Below are 22,364 nucleotides of genomic sequence, written 5' to 3'. Positions count from 1 at the left end.
GGACTAGATAGACCACTGGTCTGATCCAACAGGGCTTTTATTATGTTCCTATGGAATAACTTTCACCTTCATAACAAGGCAGTTAATCGTGCCATCTTACATTTGGGAATTGAATGGAAATGGGACGGGCAAGAGGTTGCTGCCTTAAATCCACCTGATGAATTAGTAGGAGAGACTGCATTTGAAAGCATCATTCATCACATCTCGGTCTCTTACCTACAGACTGGGTTGGAAGCCAGCCATCTTTTCCACTTGGTCTCACCTAATTCCCCTCTTGACTAAAGCCCTCTTTCCCAAATGGTTTTTGTCCATGCAGATTCTGTGATTCCCATCATAGCCTCATTGGTGATCACAGGGGAACTTTCCTCTCTTTTTTCCCCAGTGGAAAAACATGTTGGCTGTAATCCCTCAGACCCAAATCTGGAAGCTGTTACCTTCACCCTGTGTGAAATAAAGTAACCCTATACGTGCCAGAGATTGATTGTGGTGATAACTTTCCTCCTTGCTTTTCCCGATTGCTATACTGCTCCCCCCAGCACTTCATTTAACCTTTTGGCCGTAATAGCTGTTGAAATTTTATAATCCCCATTTAAGACAGAAGGAGAGAAGTGCTCTCCCCTCCTCAGTCTTCATTAGACTGTCTCAGTGTCTGTCTGAGGACTTGGGATCCTTCGTTCTGTTCTGTCGGAAAACAACCGCACCATTCTTGAACTTCTTGTAAAACTCTGCAGTGTGTCTGATCCAGAAGCTTATTAAGTTTATTGCATTTTGAACTTGTTCTACAGTAATTGAATCTTCTAGTTTAGTGTTTCATTCTCCTGTTAAAGTTAGACTTTGCAGTCTTGCAAGAAATGTTCTGAGATCCTGACCAGCCTCATAAAACTCTGAAAACTCTTCCATCTTCTGTAGAATGGTAACATGTTTTCAGTTTTAGGATGCTTGTGCTATACCCATAGGCATCCAACAGTTTCAACTTCTCCTTAGCGGTGTTCAGTCAATGTGGTATAGTGGTTAAGAGCAGGTGGATTCTAATCTGGAGAACCAGGTTTGATTCCCCACTCCTCCACCTGAGTGGCGGAGGCTTATCTGGTGAACCAGATGTGTTTCTGCACTCCTACGCTCATCCTCCTTTTTCTTTTTCTTCTTCTCTTCCTCCTTCTTTTCTTCCTCCTCCTCCCCCTCCTTCTCCTCCTGCTTTTGCATCGCTGTAGGAGTTCTGTCTGGTTATAGCAGACTGCATCATTCCGCATTGACTTAGCGAAGTTTGAAGCAGTACTCCACCTTCAATGGCTCTTCTATTGGCAGAGTCACATAAGTTGAAGAAAGAATGGTTAGGCTGGAGGGAGGTTTTGAATTTTCAGTCATGGAGCAGTAGAATACAGGCCACTGTTCTTGATTCCCTTTCTCTCCTTTTTAACAGAATGGATGCAGTTGCTTTTCAAGGTTTAAAAGCATTCCTAGCCCATGAGTGTTGTAGCAGCATAGTGGGCATAGTTGGGCTGAATCTTGGCAGACAGTCCATTTCTTGGCTGACTGGTGGAGGAGGAGGTACCGTGGTGGAGGTACCGTGTGTGGAGGTACCGTGTGTGGAGATCATGTCCTCTGCTGTTGCCTTCAGGACACCTCCTACCAGGAGGTAGGGGGGCAACTCAGAGACCTCTGAAACGTTGCTGGAATCTCTGGAGTAGTCTCTCATTTCCTACTAGGAGGGTTGCTGGTGAATGTAGAGTCCCAGCTCTCTTGCACACATTGTACACCTAGTTATTCTGAAAGTTGCCTCCACTTCCTGTAGCTGTGATTGGAAGCCAGCAAGATGGCTGTAATTATGAAGGGGGAGAAGGAAAGTGCAGCAGAGGGCCCCCTGAGCTCACTTGCCAGTCAAATGCTGCAGCTAGCCTGGTTTTCGTACTGGAAAGTGGAGCATATGCATCACATTTTTTTTCAGAATTAGCAGTAAGCAATTTGTGGCCATACCGTGCCCCATTGTTTATGAATGGGATAAGCAGTTTTTTGTTGCATGCATTCCACTATGAGTAGCCGATGTCATCGGCTGCCCTGTATATACAGTGGAATATACAGTGGAAGTGTCTCATTTTTCCCCCAGAATATATTTCAAACATGTGAGATTTTGTAATTACTGCCTGCCTACCTGAGTGGGTGAGATCACGGGTAATCTTTCCTTGAATCCCTCACTGAAATTCCTTTATCTTCTGTGCTGAACAAGAGAGAATTTTTCAGAGTGGTTTTATTTGTAGACATGAGCTGGGAAATCTCACTCATCACATCTCGACAGCCTTACGCAAGCCACCAATGCCCTGAGCTGAGCCCAAACACATCCACATTAGCATTATAGAAGGAGGTGGAGGAGGAGGAGTTTGGATTTATACCCCACCTTTCTTTCCTGTATGGAGACTCAAGGTGGCCTACAAACTCCTTTCCCTTCCTCTCCCCACAACAGACACCTTGTGAGGTAGGTGGGGCTGAGAGAGATCTGAATGAACTGTGACTAGCTCAAGGTCACCCAGCAGGAATGTAGGAGTGTGGAAACACATCTGTTTCACCAGATAAGCCTCCAGCATTCAGGTGGAGGAGTGGGGAATCAAACCCAACTCTCCAGATTAGAATTCACCTGCTCTTAACCACTACACCACACTGTAAACCTGCCTTACTGATCTGCTGTAAGGATAATTCCACAAACGATTGCTTTGGGAAACTTAAAATGTTGTGTATTCGTTTTATAAGTGTTATGAGAAATTGCAAACTGCCAGATTTTTCTTTCAGCACTAGATGGCAGGCGTGGCACAGGCTTGAAAGTCTTGGCAACATCAGGGAGATGATAGCTCCCTTCAGCCTATTCTTTCCATTCATTAGTTAAGAATTCATTTTTAAAGGGATCAGGGGAGAGTGACTTTTTATACCTTTCTCATGGTTTTGAACCTGTTGTCCTTTGAAATTGATTTTGGCCCATCTGTTTGCATTTTTGTGGATTTTCCAATGATTTTTTTTTACGGCGTTTCTATTGATTGAGCTGAAGACAGCTAGCGTGTGCTTGCCTGTGTCTCGGTTCTGTAGGTTTGCAGCAATTACAGTGACAAGCTACCTTAAACGGAATAGGACTAATGGTTGTATCACAAAGATCAGGAAATTAAAATAATCATGGCCAAGTCTGCGGAAACTGTCGAGGTGTCCAGAGCTTGCCTGGGGATTTTTGCTTTCAAGTTTTGGTTCTGCTGGAACCAACAGAAGTAGCATATTAGCATCACTTAAAAAAATAAACCTGTTTTCTGAGGCTTTGTGAAATTGACTAGAAAATACAAGGTAGCCATCAGTCTGTTAGGAGCAGAGCCTGGTCTATGTAACCCAATTGCAACTTTCATGTAACCTGATTGGTGTAAGCTCTGATTGATATGTAAAGGGACTTTCTCTCTTTCTTTCCCTTCACTTGTTTATTGCTTTGACACCAATTGTAAATAACTAGGCTGAATGACCCTGTGGAGCCTTTCTGGCTCAGGGAAACAGGATGTGCCTTTTGGCCTGAGTGGGGAGGCGAGGCAGGTGGGTGCATCTATCCCTATCACGGCCTTGAAGCCACCTAAGTTTCAAACAACTACTTTTCACACTTTCTCTGGGAAATTGGGAGGGGGGAATTGGGCAAGGATAAAGTTGCCTAGGAAAGCCAAGTCGAACAGAACTGGCTTTCTCAAGCTAGGTACTTTCTGCCGTTCAGTAAATGCTGCTGATTGAAGAATCCTGAAATTCTGGACAATTCGGAAGGTTACTATGTCAGACTGCACAGGGAGGCCATTGAAATTCACAAACACCAAGACAACTTCAACCAGAAAGAAGAGACTCTGAGAATTAACAAAGCTTGGTTACCAGTACTTTAAAACACCAGAATCAAATGCCAAGAGCATGCTAAGTTCATGGGCAATGGACTCCACCCAGACACAGGATTTGCACTCACCAATACTGCTGCTGGGAATACAAACGCGACTACAAATGTAAATGGACTGATAACCCCACCTGCAATACTCACTTTAATATGCAACTTATCCCTGAAATCAGGCACCATCCCTGAAGACTGGAAGATGGCCAATGTCACACCAATCTTTAAGAAAGGATCTAGGGGGGACCCGAAATTACAGATCAGTCAGTTTGACATCTGTTCCTGGCAAATTAGTAGAATCTATCATTAAAGATAAAATTATAAAACATGTAGAAAAGCAAGACCTGCTAAGAAAGAGTCAGCATGGCTTTTGCAGAGGCAAATCCTGTCTTACAAACTTACTAGAGTTCTTTGAGGGTGTAAACAGGCATGTGGACAGGGGTGGAACCGGGTTGGACATTGGTTCTACTTGGATTTCCAAAAGGAAACTTTTTGGACAAAGTTCCTCTCCAGAAAGGACTGGTTGAGAGAAAACTCAGCAATGCCAGAAGAGGGAATAAGAGGGGAAGTCCTCCTATGGATTAAAAAACTGGTTGCAGAAACAGGAAACAAAGAGAGTGGGTGTAAATGGGAAGTTCTCACAATGGAGAGATGTCGGGAGGAGAGTGTGTCCCCTAAGGATCTGTTTTGGGACCAGTGCTCTTTAACCTATTCATAAATGACCTGGAAGTAGAGAGGTGCAGGTAGCGTGGTGGCCAAGTTTGCAGATGATACCAAATTATGTACAGGGATTGGTGAGAACCCACAAAAGGATCTGGCGAAAGAGCTCCAAAGCCGGACCTTAGTGATAAATTAGGTGAGTGGGCTAAGAAATGGCAAAATGCAGTTCAATGTAGCAAAAAATGTAAAGTGATGCACATAGGGGCAAAGAATCCAAACTTCACATACACGCTTACAGGGGTCAGTGCAAGTATATCAGTTACAGACCAGGAAAGGGATTTAGGTGTCTTTGAAGTTGATAGTTCCATAGGAGAATGTCAACCTCAATGCATGGCAGCTGTAAAAAAAGGCAAGAGCTCTATGCTGGGGATCATTCAGGAGAAAAAGGAGTTGGATAATAAAACTGCCAAAAGATTGTCATGCCCTTATATAAAGCAGTGAGTGCAACCGCAAGACTCTGGAGTACTGTGTCCAGTTCTGGTCGCCACGTGATCTCAAAAAAAGGATAGAGTTGAGGGAGATAGAAAAAGTGCAGAAAAAGGGCAACAAGGATGATTGAGGGGACTGGAGCACCTTCCCTATGAGGAGAGGCTGCAGCATTTGGGACTCTTTAGTTTGGAGAGGAGGCGGGCTGAGGGGGGATATGCGATTGAAGTCTACAAAAAAATTATGCATGGGGTAGAAAATGTGCTGACAGAGAGAAATTTTTCTCTCTTTCTACAGTACTAGAACCAGAGGGACATACATTGAAAAATGCTGGGGGGAAGAATTAGGAACTTTATTAAAAGGAAATTAACTTCTTCACGCTTAAATTGCGCGATTGGTGGGTCTGGAATATGCTGCCACAGGGAGTGTGAGTGGGATATAGCCCACTAACCTGGATAGCTTTAAAAGGGTCTTGGACAGATTTATGGAGGAGAAGTCGATGTATGGCTACCAATCTTGATCCTCCTTGATCTGAGATTGCAAATGCCTTAACAGACCAGGTGATCAGGAGCAACAGCCGCAGAAGGCCATTGCGTTCACATCCTACATGTGAGCTCCCAAAGGCACCTGGTGGGCCACTGCGAGTAGCAGAGAGCTGGACTAGATGGACTTTGGTCTGATCCAGCTGGCTTGTTCTTGTGTTCTTATGTTCTTAATACAATGCACACAACCACACCTTTGCATAGCAAGTTCCACCCAAACACTTACTGACTGGTTCCCCACCCTGAGACATGGACAATATATACCCCACTAAACATTCCCTTCTCACTAGACACAGTGTGTAACAGATTTCTCTCTGTGATACACCTCTGAAGATTCCAGCCACAGATGCAGGCGAAACGTCTGGAACAAGATCTACCAGACCTCGGCCACACAGCCCGGAAAACCCACCACAACCAATCCTAGGTCTGTTTATTGGCTTAAGGTCTGAGACCTATCACAGTCTTGGTAAAGATGCTTGAAATTGACTCAAATGTATCATCGCATTTGAAGAGCCAGTGCCGATGGGGAACACACAATGAAGCATGCACCCAGACCATCCCTGCCTTTCTGGTCACAGGACTGTTATGGTATGGTTTTGCAATTTCACTGCAAATTCAGTAGCATCCATGAAAGACAGGAGTGTGCATTTTCTTTGTGGGTTTTTTCACATAATATTGTGGGGGAGGTCTTGTTTACAGTAGGCGAAACATAATGTTTGCAGGGTGATAATGCTCATTGATTGAAGCAGGAGAATGTTCTCGAATGTCAATTAAGGTGCTTTGTTATAGCGCACATGTGATTTCTGCCCAGCCGGTGGTTCTTTGAAAGAATTGCTGCGCGTGTCAGCTGTTTCAGGATTTGCATGCACAAAAGGTCTGTCCCGCAGTCATCAGTCCTTCGCGCGGCTCTGACAATGCATCAGCACGACCCGTGTGTCAAATATATGAACAGCTAGCAGTTTTCAAAGCAGGAAAGCATTTCCGGCAAGTTGCGTTCACTATGGAGATAACTCTGCCAGCCACTGCCTCTGTTTAATCTTAACTGTAGCTTTAAAAACAAAAAACAAAACAAAAGGAATTCACCCTTCTCCCCCCCACCATACCTTCTGCAGAACGTGAGATAAGAGTGCTTGCTATATATTCCTCTGTGATTGCTCGTTTTGCTCGTTTTCTAAAACAGGAAGTGACTAGGGGCTTCAACTTTTAATAGAGTGGCTTCTTGTTTCATACAGTTGCCATTTTTGGAGCCAGTGAACATGAATGGGTGTGAATCAAACCCACGAGAGTCTTTATTTTCATGCCAGCTTCTGTTTTCACACCACATTTTTTCTATTTAAATCTATGCCAATAAAATTTAAACATGGACAAACAAACAAACAAACAAAAAAAGCTATATTTGTAGATCCCTATTGTTATGGATCTGGCCAGGAAATAGGACAACAGTTATCACTTTTTACCAAAAATATTATGGAGGATGTTCCTGCAGGCCAGAAAAAAGTTATACCTTTGCCCATTCAGCTAAATACAACAAAGGAATCCAGAGACCCAGAATCGCACATCTTTGAGAAAAGGTTAAGGAGTAAGAGACTAATATGGCCTTTTAGTAGATCAGAAATAATACCGTATCAATAGATGTGTTTCTGGGCCCAGGTATGAGAAATACCTGAAAAAGACAATAGTGTCCAACTAAATAGAGAAATGAAGAAGTAGTTGAAAGAAGGGGTGTTCTTTGTGGATGGCCAGTGGGTAATCATATATATAAGAAGCCTGTAATTATTAATTTTACATATTATTTGTTGTGCTAAAAAGTAGTACAACATAGTTTTTATATGTTATAAAAAGATACCAGAGTATAAATAACTTTAGATGGTATTTTGAAGATATAGGAATTGCTGTCCTTTAATTATCTGCAGAATTGCTAGATGGTGTGGCATTATTTTAAATTAATGCTAAAGAAAGAAGTACCAGTAGTTCCATTAATAAAATTGTAACATGGAAGCAATGATGTTCCGATAGTGTTTATGGTGTATCATACCAAAAGCAAAAAAAAATAAAAATTAAAAATTGTTGAGGTATACCTCTTGCCAGGAGATAAATGTGTGTGCGTGTGCAAAGTGTTGTGTGTATGTGCAAAATGTCGTGAAATTGCAGCCAACTTGTGGCGATCTCATAAGCTTTTCAAGGCAGGGAACATTCAGAGGTCGTTTGGCATTGCTTGCTTCTGTGTAGCAACCCTGGAATTCCTTGGTGGTCTCCCTTTCAAGTACTAACCGGGGCTGACCCTGATTAGCTGCCAAGATCTGACGAGCTTGGGCTCGTTGGGCCATCCAGGTCAAGGCCAACTGATCTGATTTAGCCCTTCTTAAGTGCAGGCTTGTACCAGAATCAGACCTGACCAGAATAATCCAGAAGACTAGCCCTTCACAATTTTGGAGAGCCCACGGTGTAGGAAGGGCTATTACTTTTCATCAGAGAAAATTTAAACAGGCCATTTTCTGTTTCCCTCCCTTCCTGCGGCTCCTGTCCCTTGCCCTATATACAGCTGGCTTTAACATTGCTTCCTGGAGGGCAAGTATGTATATACAGTAACTCCCAGATTTGCCGTCCCTTGCCCTTTAATGCAGTGGTTTGCAACTGTGTGTCTTTCACAATCTTCTGTCTAGCTTGCTGTTGTTTTTCTACATGGGTAGCCCGGGGTGGGGGTGGGGGGGGGGCGGCAGTGGCAATGGACTCTTGGAGCTGACGTGGGGATGTGCCGGCGCGTTTGTCTACCCCACAAATGCAGGAGGCGGATGGGTGCTGTGGAACTTTGCAGCGCCTGACTTGGGAGACCCTGTACCCTGCAGATCTGCTTCGGCCTAAAGCTGTAGGCCAGCATGACTGAGGGCAGGCTAGGGGCATTTCTGGGTTGGAGTCGACTTTAGTCAGCTTCCACTGGTCTTTGGAGCCAGAAACATCCCTCCTGCAGGCCTCACACTTACACCATCCAAAAGGGTGCCAGTCCAAAAGGGTGGTGTAAGTCCATTTCTATGAGGAGAGGCTGCAGCGTCTGGGACTCTTTAATTTGGAGAGGAGACGTCTGAGGGGGGATATGATTGAAGTCTATAAAATTATGCATGGGGTAAAAAATGTTGACAGAGAGAAATTTTTCTCTCTTTCTCACAATACTGGAACCAGGGGGCATACATTGAAAATGCTGGGGGGAAGAATAAGGACTAATAAAAGGAAACACTTCTTCACGCAATGTGTGATTGGTGTTTGGAATATGCTGCCACAGGAGGTGGTGATGGCCACTAACCTGGATAGCTTTAAAAGGGTCTTGGACAGATTTATGGAGGAGAAGTCGATGTATGGCTACCAATCTTGATCCTCTTTGATCTGAGATTGCAAATGCCTTAACAATCCAGGTGCTCGGGAGCAACAGCCGCAGAAAGCCATTCCTTTCACCTCCTGCATGTGAGCTCCCAAAGGCACCTGGTGGGCCACTGCGAGTAGCAGAGAGCTGGACTAGATGGACTCTGGTCTGATCCAGCTGGCTTGTTCTTATGTTCTTATGTTCATTTAGCCTTATGGAGGGCTTTGCTATGGTTGGAGAGTTTCTGGAACTCTCTGCATTCCCACACCACCTGGAAGCTCTCTAAGAGGCAGTGCAGCAGGGTGACAGCAGCATTGTGTCCAGACACCAGAGTTCTGTGGATTGGGCTGCCAGTTCCTAGTGTTGTTTGGGATGCAGGTTAAAAAGATGGCTACCTGTTCCAATCAGGGGCCTTTAGATGGGTATTTCTGCCCATGGATGTGCTCTACAGCACTTGTTAAAAACAAAAGGAGAATTGTCGAAGGCTTTCACGGCCAGAATCACTAGGGTGTTGTGGGTTTTCCGGGTTGTATGGCCACGTTCCAGTAGCATTTTCAGCCACAGATGCAGGCGAAGCTTTTCAGGAGAAAATGCTACTGGAACACGGCCGTACAATGTGGAAAACCCGCAAAAGGAGAATTGTGTAAGTATGTGCCATGAAGTCGCAATTGACATATGGCAACATCAGCAAGGGGCTTACAAGGGTAGAGAGGAGGAGTAGAGGTGGTTACTGTTGCCTTCCTCTGCAGAGTCTTCCTTGGTGGTCTCCCGTCCAAATACTGAGCTTGCTTAGCTTCCCCGATCTGACAAGGCTGGGCTCTGCCTGCCAGTCCACATCGCTTGAAAGGAAAATGAGGTTGGATTAACGGCAACACTGGCTGCAGAATCCAAAGAACAAGGAGTGGTTTGTAAGGACTTGGCGGAATGTAGAACTGCCATAGAAAGCCACTGTTATGGTTCTGAATGATTGTATTATTTTTGCAAGAGAATAAAAACGAAGAAGAAATGGGTCTCCTATTTGTATCTGGCTGGCATCCACCACGTTGGCTCCAATTGCTCCCTTCCCACCAGAGTTTTTCCTCTACTATTAGAAATCTTAGCAGAAGGTCATCGCTGGATCCAACATTTATTTATTTATTTATTGCCCCTTTCAACTTGGAAAGGTTTCTCAAGACAGCGTGGGGTAGTTGTCAGAGTGTTGAACGGGGATTTTGGATGACTGGAGTCCAGATACCCGCTTCACTGTGGAGCTTTCTGGGAATTCTTGGCCCAGTCATTCTCCCTCAGCTTCACAGAGTTGTTGTAAGGATAAAAAGGAGGAGGAGGAGAAGCAGAAGAAGAGATGGATTTATATCCCCCCTTTCTCTCCTGTAAGGAGACTCAAAGAGGCTTACAATCTCCTTTCCCTTCCCCTCCTGCAACAAGGGGCTGAGAGAGCGCCAAAGAACTGTGACTAGTTCAAGGTCACCCAGCTGGCATGTGTTGGAGTGCACAAGCTAATCTAGTTTACAGATAAGCTTCCGCAGTTCGAGTGGCAGAGCGGGGAATCAAACCCAGTTCTCCCAGATTAGAGTGCACCTTCTCTTAACCATTATATCGCGCTGGCTCTCCAGGAGGCGCGGACCTAAACAGAGAAGAGTCCCATTGGGTCAGACCAATGGTCCATCTAGTCCAGCATCCCTGATGTTATTTTGTAAAATATCCACCAAGTAAGAGACTCTCAGGTATACGCTCTCTCTCTCCTGCCTCTTCTTTGTAACACTAGAATTGAAGGTCACATAATCAAGATGATGGATAAAATCAAAGGCTGCTCCACTTGTTTTCTAATTAACTGCCACAAGTTCAGGTTGGTGTCGGTCACCAGCTTAGATGGCTTTAAAAAGGAGTTCCGGATAAATTCATGGGGGATTGATCTGCTGTCAGCATGATGAGTAAATGTTCAGAGGCTGACCAATCCATCCTGGCATCTGAACTTCCAAGGGCATCTGGTTGGCTACTGTTGAGAAGGAGAGGATCATGGGTCCTTTGGCCTGATCTCGAAGGGCCTTCCTGATCATCTTTACAAAGAGATCTTGTGCCTGTTCAAAGAATACTTACTTTTAAACGGACTTCAGGAATGATCTGTTTTTAAAAAGTCCCTTCCTAGCACTCATAGAAAAACAGCTTTCTGACCTTTGTGGTGTGGAGATCTTTCGTTTGTGCTCTTCCTGTTATCAGCAGATAGGAGTCCAATGCTGATACCCATATATGGAGAAAATGTTATCCTAATTCTTCGCTGCCCTTTGGGAGTTCCTGTTCCGATTTCCACAGATGTTAGTCCAACGAGTCATGTCATATCCTTCACCTGGGGTGCTGCGCTCCAGTGCCCTTACTCTGTTTACAGTATAGGACAGACGGACATAATTTATAGCTCTCCAGTCTCTGTTTCTCCCCTCCTTCTTGTTTTGATTTAGTCTGGCTTATTTCCTTCTGTGTTTGATGGTTCATTGCGCTAATGCATAACTCTGCTCTTGAAAATGGTTGAGAATTGGCTATGCAGCTTGTGTTTTGGTTTCTCTCCCTGCCCCCACCTGCCCCACGGTGCTTCTTTTAGTCTTACAAATCCCTGTATATTCTGTCCTGTGAGCTGCCTTAATTTTTTCCTAATTTTCTACATAGGTTATTGATCTTCTATAATGGTACGGAATTAAATAATGTACAATTCTTGCAAATAAACTCCTTTAAACCCCCCCCCCCGTTTTACATATAGAAGTTCCCATTACGCATTTCTAATTCAAAGGCTGTTTAGTGACAAGGGAAGACAGTTCTTTGTGAGATGCTTGGGAAAGTCCTCTTTGTATCTCGGGCCTTGAAGAGCTGCTTCCAGTCAGAGTAGACAAGAGGGAGGGATGGAGGGAGGGATGGATGGATGGCGGACTTGGTATGGGGCTGATATCAGGCAGATTCATATCTTATTGTAACCCATATCATATACCTGGAACTAGGTGGGTATTATTGTTGCGGATGAGGATTTGAGATTGAGAGGAAGAGAGAAGAGCTTACCTCCATACAGTCAAGTCAGTAGCTTAAGAACATCCCTACTGGATCAGGCCAAGTGGTTCTATCTAATCTAGCATCCTGTTTCATGTGTGGGTCAACCAGTTGCTGTAGAGCAGGGGTCTGCAACCTGCGGCTCTCCAGATGTTCATGAACTACAATTCCCATCAGCCCCTGCCAGAATGGCCAATTGGCCATGCTGACAGGGGCTGATGGGATTTGTAGTCCATGAACATCTGGAGAGCCGCAGGTTGCAGACCCCTGCTCTAGAGCTGTATCCAGTAGTCTAGCTTGTGAATTGCAAAGTGAATTGCATCACTATTCTTCAGTTCCTGATAATGTGGCTCTCCCCGCTCCCTCCTTTTCAACTTGAATGTGTTGCCAGTGCATCTAAATTAAAAACAAATAACATCTGGTCTGGTTTATTTGGAACAGTTTTCTCTCCTACGTATGGAAAGCCTTGCGGAATTAGAACCAAAACAACAAAAATCCTCTTCCCAATTTTGCAATTAACAGCGATAACAAGACCTAAACTTTTGTTTTCAGACTTTCAGTAGAGTGGGGAGCTCCACGTAATGGATGCAACTCCTGGGAAGTACTGCTTAGAATCTACATCAGCTCCATCCTGGAAAAGGCAGTGACCCATGGGCCAACTAATTTCATCTGAGCCCTGATGATGGAGAGGAATGTGTGGGAATGCCCCCCCCCAATAATACCAGTCTTATGGGATCATACCAAAGGTCCATCTAGTCCAGCATCTTGTCCTTCCACAGTGGCCAGCTGGAAGTCTCTGAGAAGCCAGAAACCAAGGCGTAAAGGCAGTCATCTCCTTTTGCTGTTTCCTCCCCAGTAAATTGTATTCAGAGGTACAGTGCCTCTAAACATGGAGGTTCCATGTAACCATCATGGTTATTTGTCATTGATAGACCTCCCACTCATGCATTTGTCTAGTTCCCTTCTGCCAGAAGGAGGGCATGAGCTGTTTTGGACTTGGACGGCCATAATTGTCCCGTGGTGGATAGTTGGTGCAGATAAGCAGCAGGAGTTGTCATACGCTTCTTGTGGCATTCTTTAACTGCCTAGTGGGCCTTAGGATTCTGCTCCAGCTGCTGTTTCTGAAACACTTTCAAAAGCTGCCCTGTTCTGCTTCAGCTGGGCTGGTGCCGAGCGCTTCTGCGTGAGCCCAAAGGACGAAAGGCTCTCTTCTTCGCTCAGCCCACAAAGCAGCCTCTGCATGGCGTGGGCGACGAGTCTATTAGCGGACCATGGAAACCTCAGCTGCTGGCAAGGGCTTGAAGAGGCAGCATGCGCCTGGAACAAATGGCCATGCGAGAATGGCAGGTTGTCCACGCCAGAAGGGCAATTAAGTGCTGCCGTGGCGGCCTCTTTCATCTTCCATCTGCCCCGGTGCCCCAGTAACCTACACAGTCAAAGGACTCCTGCTTTGTGTTAGCAGCCAGGGAGACCGCCCTCCTCGGTCCTGGCAGGAATGAGTGATGTCAGCTGGCAGACAGGAGAGGGGAAGCTCGGCAGGGGAGCTCGCTCGGGATTGTTGGAAAGTAGGTCACTGCCAAAAGGAGCTCGGCTGGCCGGCTTTGTGGGAGGCACGTCGCGAGAGGAAGGAAAGAAGATGGAAGGCGGCCGAGGGCAGGACACTCTTTGGAACAGAGGAGAGGCTGCGTCGGGCTGATGGTCGTTCCAGCTCACGATTGTCTGCTTTGACTGGCAGCAGCTTTTCGGGATGTAGAAGGTGACCTCTTGGCCACCGAAATGGCTCCTGCAAAGTAATCAACGACAATGCACCCAAAACAAGGATGCACATAAACAGAGCGAAGCAGCCGGCTACTAAAATTAATCACCAGGTCAATGTTATTTGCCATCGAAGGCCTTGGAGAATGTCAGGTTCTACCTGGTTGTACAAGAGGGCTATGCTGGCACCAGGTGAATCCCGTGGGGCAGGAATAAACAAGGGTGCCCTCGCAGAGAAGGCTCTGCCTCCAGATGTTCAGCAGCAGATGCTCTTCTGCATCTGTTGCTGACTTGGAGACCAGCTGGGAGTGGGACCTCGGATTAGTGCCGCAGCAGATGAGCAACTCCATGTGGGAGGAAGCGGATGAATGTTTAGTGATCGCAGCTTTTTAGTGTAGTGATCTCATTTCTTTAGACAACCGATATTAATAAATCAGCTGAGCTGAATATAAGCAACTTGTGAAATGGTTGGAATAAAATGTTCTAATTGTGCTACTCTCCCCCCCTCCCCCAATAAAACCATAGCTGCAGGGTTTTCAAGGAAATGCTCAGCAGTGGTTTGCTGTTGCCTGCCTCCTTGTCAGGATCCTGGTATTCCTTGGAGGTCTCCCATCCAAATATTTGGCAGGATCAAGGCTGAGAGCATGTGACTACTAGCCCAAGTTCACCTAGCAGGTTTCCCTGGCAGAGTAGGGATTTGAACTTGGGTCTCCAAGATCACCTGTGGTGGCGAACCTTTGGCACTCCAGATGTTATGGACTACAATTTCCATCAGCCCCTGCCAGCATGGCCAATTGACCATGCTGGCAGGGGCTGATGGGAACTGTAGTCCATAACTTCTAGAGTGCCAAAGGTTCGCCACCTACACTGTGCTGTCTCTGCATACATGCTTTACAGACTTTTTAAAGGCCAGCAGGGACCCAAATGGGTTTAAATTGTTCTCCTCTCTGCCATTTTATTCTCACAACTGCCCTGTGAGGTAGGTTAGGCTGATTGTATGTAATTGGCTCAAGGTTGGCCCACTAACTTCCATGGCAGGGTGGGGGAACATCTGGGTCTCCCAGATCTTAGTCTGATGCTGTAACCACTACACCATGCCGACTTTCTCCCTTAAACTACCGTTTAACGCCCATCCCATGCAACTTTTGCTACATAATGTTACTAATCTCTGAACCTTGTCTGCAAGCAGTATCCCAGGGGTGTCCAACTCTGGTGCTTCAGATGTTTATGGACTACAATTCCCATCAGCCCCTGCTGACATGGCCAATTGGACTACATGGCCATGAACATCTGTAGTGCCGGAGTTGGACACCCCTGCAATAGCCCCTCTAATTGTTCCCCACAACTGCGTGGAACTTCCCAACCACAGAGCGCAACTGAGCTGCCCAGGAGAACTTCCCCTGCTGGGTGACCCCTTACTTGTGCAGCACCGATAAAGCAACGGTGCAGGTGCGCACTCGCACAGTTTACAGGGAACCTCGTCTCCAGGTGTCATTTTCTGCTGGGGTAGCTGTTCTGTCGCAGCTCTTGTGCTGTTGTTACAGAATTTAATTCCATCGACAAATAATTTTGCTTCGGCAATATCCCTTCCTCCATGCTGGACTGGCAGGCCTCCTAAGCTTTGCCAATTACTTGCCTGGCTTCCATGGTGCCCCTGGAACAATACCAGCCGCCGCGTTAGGAACATTGTTCATGTCACAATTATGCTTCAGTTTTTACAGATGGCTTCAAGTCGCAGGACCGTGTGGGAGTAGCATTAGTCCATATGGACCACGCTGTTTCGAGGAAGCTTACCTCTGAATCATCCGTGTTTACCGCAGAACTTTTTACAATCTCACTGGCCCTGGAGCTACGTTAAGTTTTTAGGCTCGGAACAATCTGTTATCTGTACCAGTTCCTGGAACTTGTTACTGGGGTTGGAATCAGTTGGGCTCAGTGTGTGCTGGTTACCTTTTCCCAGTCGTGACAGAAAGCACACGCAGCAGCAACCTCGGAGCTCAAATTTCTGCACTGCTGGCGGTCAGGTACATGCCACAGGCAGGAAATTGGGCAGGGAAAGAGCTCACAAGTGGTCGAAAGTGGGCTGAAAGTCAAAAAAGAAAAGTACCCCAAATGTGTTTCATTAAATCTGTGATGAGGCCACCTTGGAAGCACCATGTTCCATTCTGATTTCTCAGTTTCAAAAAGACCTTGTCAAGCTGACTGAGGTATAGAAAGGGGCATCCAAAAGGAGCCAGAGGATGGAGTACCTTTCTTTGGAGAAAAGACTGAAGTGCTGGTTCTCTTCAGTTCAGAAGAAGTTATAATCAGGGAGGCATGGAAGGGGTGTCTGAAATTGACTAGAACTTGGGCCATTCAGTGGAAATCAGGCTGGTAGAAAAGAAGAAGAGAAGTTTGGATTTATACCCCACCTTTCTCTCCTGTAAGGAGACTCGAGGCAGTTTATAAGGTCCTTTCCCTTCCTCTCCCCACAACAGACACCTTGTGAGGCAGGTGGGGCTGAGAGAGTTCTGAAGAACTGTGACTAGCCTGAGATCACCCAGCAGGAACGTAGGAGTGCGGAAACACATCTGGTTCACCAGATAAGCATCAACAGCTCAAGTGGCAGAGCGGGGAATCAAACCCGGTTCCCCAGATTAGCGTGCACCTGCTCTTAACCACTGCACCACGCTGGCTCAGACTAGAACATTATGGCCAAATTTCAGAGGAACTGTTCCTTGCAGTGTGGCCCAGCCATTGCTGAACCTCCAAACTCTCTGATGGGCCTACTTATCACACCATGTTGATCGTATACCACCCAGGCCAGTGGCCATAAAAGAGGTGACCGTATTCAGAAACAGCACAGTGTAAAAGGGATGGGGATGGAAAGGCTTTGATCCTCCTTCAAAGAGGCAGATTCTTGACCCTGGGCCTTGACAGGCGTTCAACATTTCAACTGCTTCTGTTTCAATGAGCAAGTCAGCTGATGGGTTCACCACAAGTTGGGAGCAGAGTAAAAGAGGTCACCGTCGTCCTGTTCGCTGCGCTCACAGCTGCTCAAAGGGCTGACTTTATAAGCGGCGCAGTCCTTTCTGGCATCTTAAGGGTCTCCCATCTCCTTCCTTTCTTCCTTCACACACAGACCAGGCTTTGAAGAATTATGTTGTTCCAGTCAGGTTCAAGCCTAAAAGACGAATGATGGTTATTTCAGTGTGTGAATTAATGAGTCTAATTGCAGTAATAATTCGCTCGCTCTATACCCTTCCAGCAGCAATCCCTTATGGAGTTGTCACTTTTAATCAGAGTCGCCAGTCGTCATAGTAATGCCTTGGCTGCAAGTCTTGCCTCTCTGCTTTTCATGCAAAGCCTTTAAAAAAAAGAAGAAGAAGAAGAACTGGGGCCATGACAAGCTGAAAATAAAGCTGGACCGTGGGTTGATGGTGTTTGTCTTAGCGAAGCAAGGAAGGTTTCGTCTGTTTTTAACTGTAGCCCAAAAGGATCCACCACAATAAATGAAGGCATTCAGTTATATCCGAGCAACTTATTATTTGTCCCCCTGAAGAATTAAACAAAAAAGCTTTGTTGTCTTCATGGCCCAATTTGAGGGGGGGGCTACCGGAAGGGGAGTTGTGGCCAAGGCCGTGGTGGGGCCCCTAATGCTGAGGTGAATTTGCCAAGCATCCCTGGTGGAGGGGCAAATTTTGGAAGGCAGCGACTTCTTGACCCTCTTCCATGGCATGATCGCCACTTCTGTACGGGGCCAAGCCAGCATAGCAGGGGCATTCCAGAGGCATGGCCAGGGGTGGAGCTGATGTTAGTTGGCTTACACCACAGGTGTCAAAGTAGCGGCCCTCCAGATGTTATGGACTACAGTTCCCATCATCCCCTGCCAGCATGATGCTGGCAGGGGATGATGGGAACTGTAGTCCATAACATCTGGAGGGCCGCGACTTTGACACCTATGGCTTACACCCTAACTTTGCTTCCCAGGATGCCGGCACCCGGGGCTTGGATTTATGCCACCCTTTGGGGCGGCGTAAGCCCATTGAGCCCAATGGTGGGCTTTTTGGTAGCAGGGAGGGGTTTTTTCATGTTTTACCTCCCTGCACCTCTGAAAAGCAAACTGGAGGCGTCTCTGACCATCCCAGGGCTCTGGATTGGGCTGCCCGTGTTGTAAGGTGTTAATGGATTTAAATGAGAGAGAAGGTTGGAACAGGATGTGGGGATCCCAATATTTTATTTATTTGATTAGAAAATGTATACACTACCTGTCTTGCTTGAAATAGCTGATGAAGTAGAAAAAAATCATAAAAAACAACAGCATGAATAGTATCAATGAACAACACAAGCCGGGACCTCAGCAATAGAAAGAGCCATTAAGGTGCAGTTTGGTCACTCCTTAAGATTTTCAAGGCCAGTGACAAACAGAGGAGGTTTGCTGTGCCTTTCTCTGCAGACTTGTCCTTAGAGGTGAGAGCCAGCATGGTGTAGTGGTTAGGAGCAGGTGGATTCTAATCTTGAGAACCAGGTTTGATTCTCCACTCCTTCACTTGAATGGCAGAAGCTTATCTGGTGAACCAGATGTGTTTCCGCACTCCTACATTCCTGCTGGGTGACCTTGGGCTAGTCACAGTTCTCTCGGAACTCTCTCAGCCCCACCTACCTCACAAGGTGTCTGTTGTGGGGAAAGGAGCTTGTAAGCCACCTTGAGTCTCCTTACAGGAGAGAAAGTGGGGTATAAATCCAAACTCCTCCTCCTCCTCCTCCTCCTCCTCCTCCTCCTCCTCTTCAAGTACCAATCAGGGCTGACCCTGCTTAGCTTCTGAGATCTGGTGAGGCTGAGCCTGCCTAGGCCTCCCATGTCACACTGCTAGAGCAGTAGAAACAGCCCAAAACAAAATTCAGCTACCTAAAATAATATTCATGCAGCAATCCTTGAGCTAGCAGCAGACTATAAATGCAGCATTCAAAGATGGAATTGCTCAGTTAAAACCTTGGGTAATTTTTTTTTCTGGTGCCAGAAAGACAGTGGTGCAAGGGCCAAGCAAAGACTCTAAAGAAAAGGCATCCCAGAGGTGAGGGGCCACCACTAAAAAGCACAATTTCTTGCCAAGACTATATTACTAGGCTTATTGCCAAAAAAATTCCAAAAATCTTAACTGTTTTGATGTTTGATAATAATGGCAAGAGCATCACTTGCAACAAAATGGAAGGCAGAAGAACGCCCAAGCTGAGAGCACTGGAAAAACAAAACTAGTGGAATATGCAACAATAGCAAAATTGACAAACTTTGAATAAGCAACCTATCAAAGAATTTCAAGACAAACAGAAAGTGTATTATTTATATTACTTTACAAAATGGTGAAATGTGAAGGATATTCCTGCAATGATGTATATAAATTATCAATAAACTCTCTCTGTATGTGTGTGTGTATATATACACAAACACACATACATAGAGAGAGAGAGTATGGTAAAAGTAAGTAAAAGGGGTTAAAGGGAAATAGGCAAATGATTAATTATATAATGAAAGATGACTATACTATGTCAATATAACTTGTTTTGTGAGAATAATTCTAGAAATGTATAATAGCAATTATTGATTAGACTGTTTTTTTAAACTTATTTTGGATTATTGGAATTTATACTATGAATAGTCATTATTGGTCACTGTTTTTTTATTTTTATCTAATATTACATGTATTATTTTGTTTCCTCTCTTAGTCTTTAGAACTAGCTGTAACTACGATTTGATTCTGTTTTGTGTTTTTCTGCTCTGTTAATTTTTAAGAGTTCCCGGCTGGGGAAGGCAGAGGAAAACAACCCCATAAACATACCCTGTCCAGTAAACACTGTGATGTGATATTTTCCCATGAGTCAGTAATGAGTCGGTGGTTGCACAGGAGATTACCTTTGCCTAGTCTTTTATATTAAAAATAAAAATAAAAAGCACTGTTCCTGTTTGCTACTCATTGTTGGCATGGGTATAGGGAATAGGCCTTGGGAAGATGATCTTAACTGACTGGCAGTGGCGTAGCGCCAACGGGGCAAGGGGCACAATAGCCCGTGTGCTGCCGGGGCATGGCAGGGGCGCAGAGCGCGCCCATGCCTCAGGTGCAGTTCCCCCTTGCTCTGCCCCTGCTGGCTGGCTGGATAGTATGGAAGACTTACCATGGCTCCAAACCTTGACTTTTTTTTACCATCAAACACAATCTGTGGTTCAGACCGCACCTCTGCTTCATATTCAGTAGACGGCCTTAAGTGCCGTATATACTCATGTATAAGTTGACTTTTTCATCACATTTTTTATGCTGAAAAAGCCCCCCTCAGCTTATATTCGGGCCTTATACTCAAGTATATACGGTATTTGTATACAACTGTATGTGCTACAGCTGAAGCTCTGTTTGTGTAACCCAGGGTCCATTGCGGGGGGGGGGAGGGGGGGGGCTAAAGAGCTCAGATTTTCCATATAAGGAAGAAAAGGCTCCATTTCCTCAGAATTGTTAAGGGGCCTGTAGCCAGTCAACTTCATGGAGTTCAGTTGTTACAAACTGTATTTGCATATTTCAGGGCTACCCTTGAAGGCTTGACAATAAAGAGAGAGGGCTCAGCAAAGGATTTCAAAGCTGCAAGTCCAACAACAGTGCCACAGGACACAGCTAGAGAGAACTGTAAAGGACTGAGACCCTGCTAGTCTGTTTTGCATAGCAGATCAGAACTATTATATGTTGTTCTGTATTGGTTTGCCATATTTCATTGTTATACTGCACACTATTGTTTATGAAACAGAAAACAGATTTAAAGTTTCTTTTGTTGTAAGTCTGGTGAATGTTAAAGGTCACAAGGTGGGATCTCACTGTCAAAGACTTGAACTCCTTTTCCATTTCTGATAATATCCCTCTTAAAATCTAAGTTGAGTTACATTTGGACATATAGATGATGATGAGGAGTCCAGTTTTGAAAGATTGAACGCTTATGTTTTAGCTTGGTTGCTGATCGAGCTAAGGCAGTGATGGCGAACCTTTGGCACTCCAGATGTTATGGACTACAATTCCCATCAGCCCCTCCCAGCATGGCCAATTGGCCATGCTGGGAGGGGCTGATGGGAATTGTAGTCCATAACATCTGGAGTGCCAAAGGTTCGCCACCACGGAGCTAAGGTTTTTGTACTTTTATAGTTATTGTTGATACCGTATTGTTTTTTTGTTGACCCTCTTTTCCACTTACAGAGCTAGTTTACTGTTTTTCTTTGAAATAAATATTCAAAAACATTTAACCTACGGATGCGTCAATTAACGTAATTTTATTAGTGTCTACTTTTATTTTTTAAATTTACCAGTAGCTGCTGCATTTCCCACCCTAGACTTATACTCGAGTCAATAAGTTTTCCCAGTTTTTTTGTTGTAAAATTAGGTGCCTCAAGCTCATCCCCCTTGCCTGCAATATGGGTATCATAATACAAGACGTACTTTGGAGTGCTTTGAAAATGAACATGCTGTTAAATGTAGTATAATGTGAATGCTTACATTCATTTTTCTTCATGTGCTGATCTTATTGAGAACATTTTTTACAATTACCAGGCGTTCGGCTTGGAAATGTGCAGTGAGTGTGCGTAGCGCAATAGCACAAGCAGAAAGACAGAACTTTGCCTTCAGGAGTTTGAATTTTCAATTTCGGCAAAGAAGGAAAAACGGGCATAAGAGTAAAGGAATATCCATAAGCTTAGTTTCCTGTATTTAGTATTCGTTTAGGGTTTGATTCCCCACTCCTCCACCTAAGTGGAAGACGCTTATCTGGTGAGCCTGGTGTGTTTCTTCACTCCTACACTCCTGCTGGGTGACTTTGGGCTAGTCACAGTTCTCTCAGAACTCTCTCAGCCCCACCTACCTCATAAGGTGTCTGTTGTGGGGGGAGGAAGGGAAAGGAGCTTGTAAGCCACCTTGAGTCTCCTTACAGGAGAGAAAGGTAGGGTATAAATACAAACTCCTCCTCTTCTTCTTTAGGGAACCCACAATCTGCACACTGTCAACTCTGTATGATTGTGTTTGTTTCTCTAATATTACCTGCAGAGCTAATTGTCTAGAAAAGTTTCCCAAGTAATTTCTTAACTCTGCCTGGAATTCCAGCTTCCTACCTTGAGAACTATGGCCTTTGACTCCTGTATTCATCTCAGAGCACGAATTGAATGGCCGACTTTTTCTCCCTGTATCTGTGTGTAGAAAGCAACTGCACTTCGTTCTGAGTCACTCTATGCCACGGTTACTTTTTTAACATCTCTCCGGGGGTCAGTGCCAAGGATGACGATGACTAACTGCTATGTTTGTTTATCCCTGCAGAAACTTGATGCCAAATCTCTTATCAAACTGAACTTCGCTAAAAACAACGATGGTGAGTTGGCACATCGGGGTGCCTGAAGGCTCCGCTGTTTAGCAGGACCGCGCTCGTTGCTGTGCAGAGCTAAGAGCGATGGGGTTGAGGATCCCATGGGGTTTAGCACTGAAATGAGAATCTCACGGAATGTGATGGGGACTCTTCTCCCAATGGTAGGGTAGGATGGAAGAGCTATAGTGGCATGGGGAGCGGGGTGCCATGTGGCACAAGCCGGAGCAGGTTTACTCTGAAACAAATCCCTGTGTGTAAAATGAGGCTTACTCCCAGATTCATTAAATTG

General features: G+C 45.3%; 1 protein-coding gene across 1 annotated transcript in view; it reads left to right on the top strand.

Annotated features, from left to right (window-relative positions):
• Window positions 1-22,364, top strand: part of PPIL2 (peptidylprolyl isomerase like 2) — a 102,993-nt gene that overhangs the window by 7,432 nt on the left and 73,197 nt on the right. Inside the window, exon 6 of the mRNA XM_048514446.1 lies at window positions 22,030-22,081. Within this exon, the coding sequence (XP_048370403.1) occupies window positions 22,030-22,081 (52 nt within the window). The remainder of the gene's footprint in view (window positions 1-22,029; window positions 22,082-22,364) is intronic.

This window comes from Sphaerodactylus townsendi, linkage group LG13 (assembly GCF_021028975.2).
Source record: "Sphaerodactylus townsendi isolate TG3544 linkage group LG13, MPM_Stown_v2.3, whole genome shotgun sequence".
NCBI classification, from domain to species: Eukaryota; Metazoa; Chordata; class Lepidosauria; order Squamata; family Sphaerodactylidae; genus Sphaerodactylus; species Sphaerodactylus townsendi.
The sequence above is the reverse complement of the archived record's forward strand: the minus strand, read 5'-3'. Positions and strand labels throughout refer to the sequence as shown.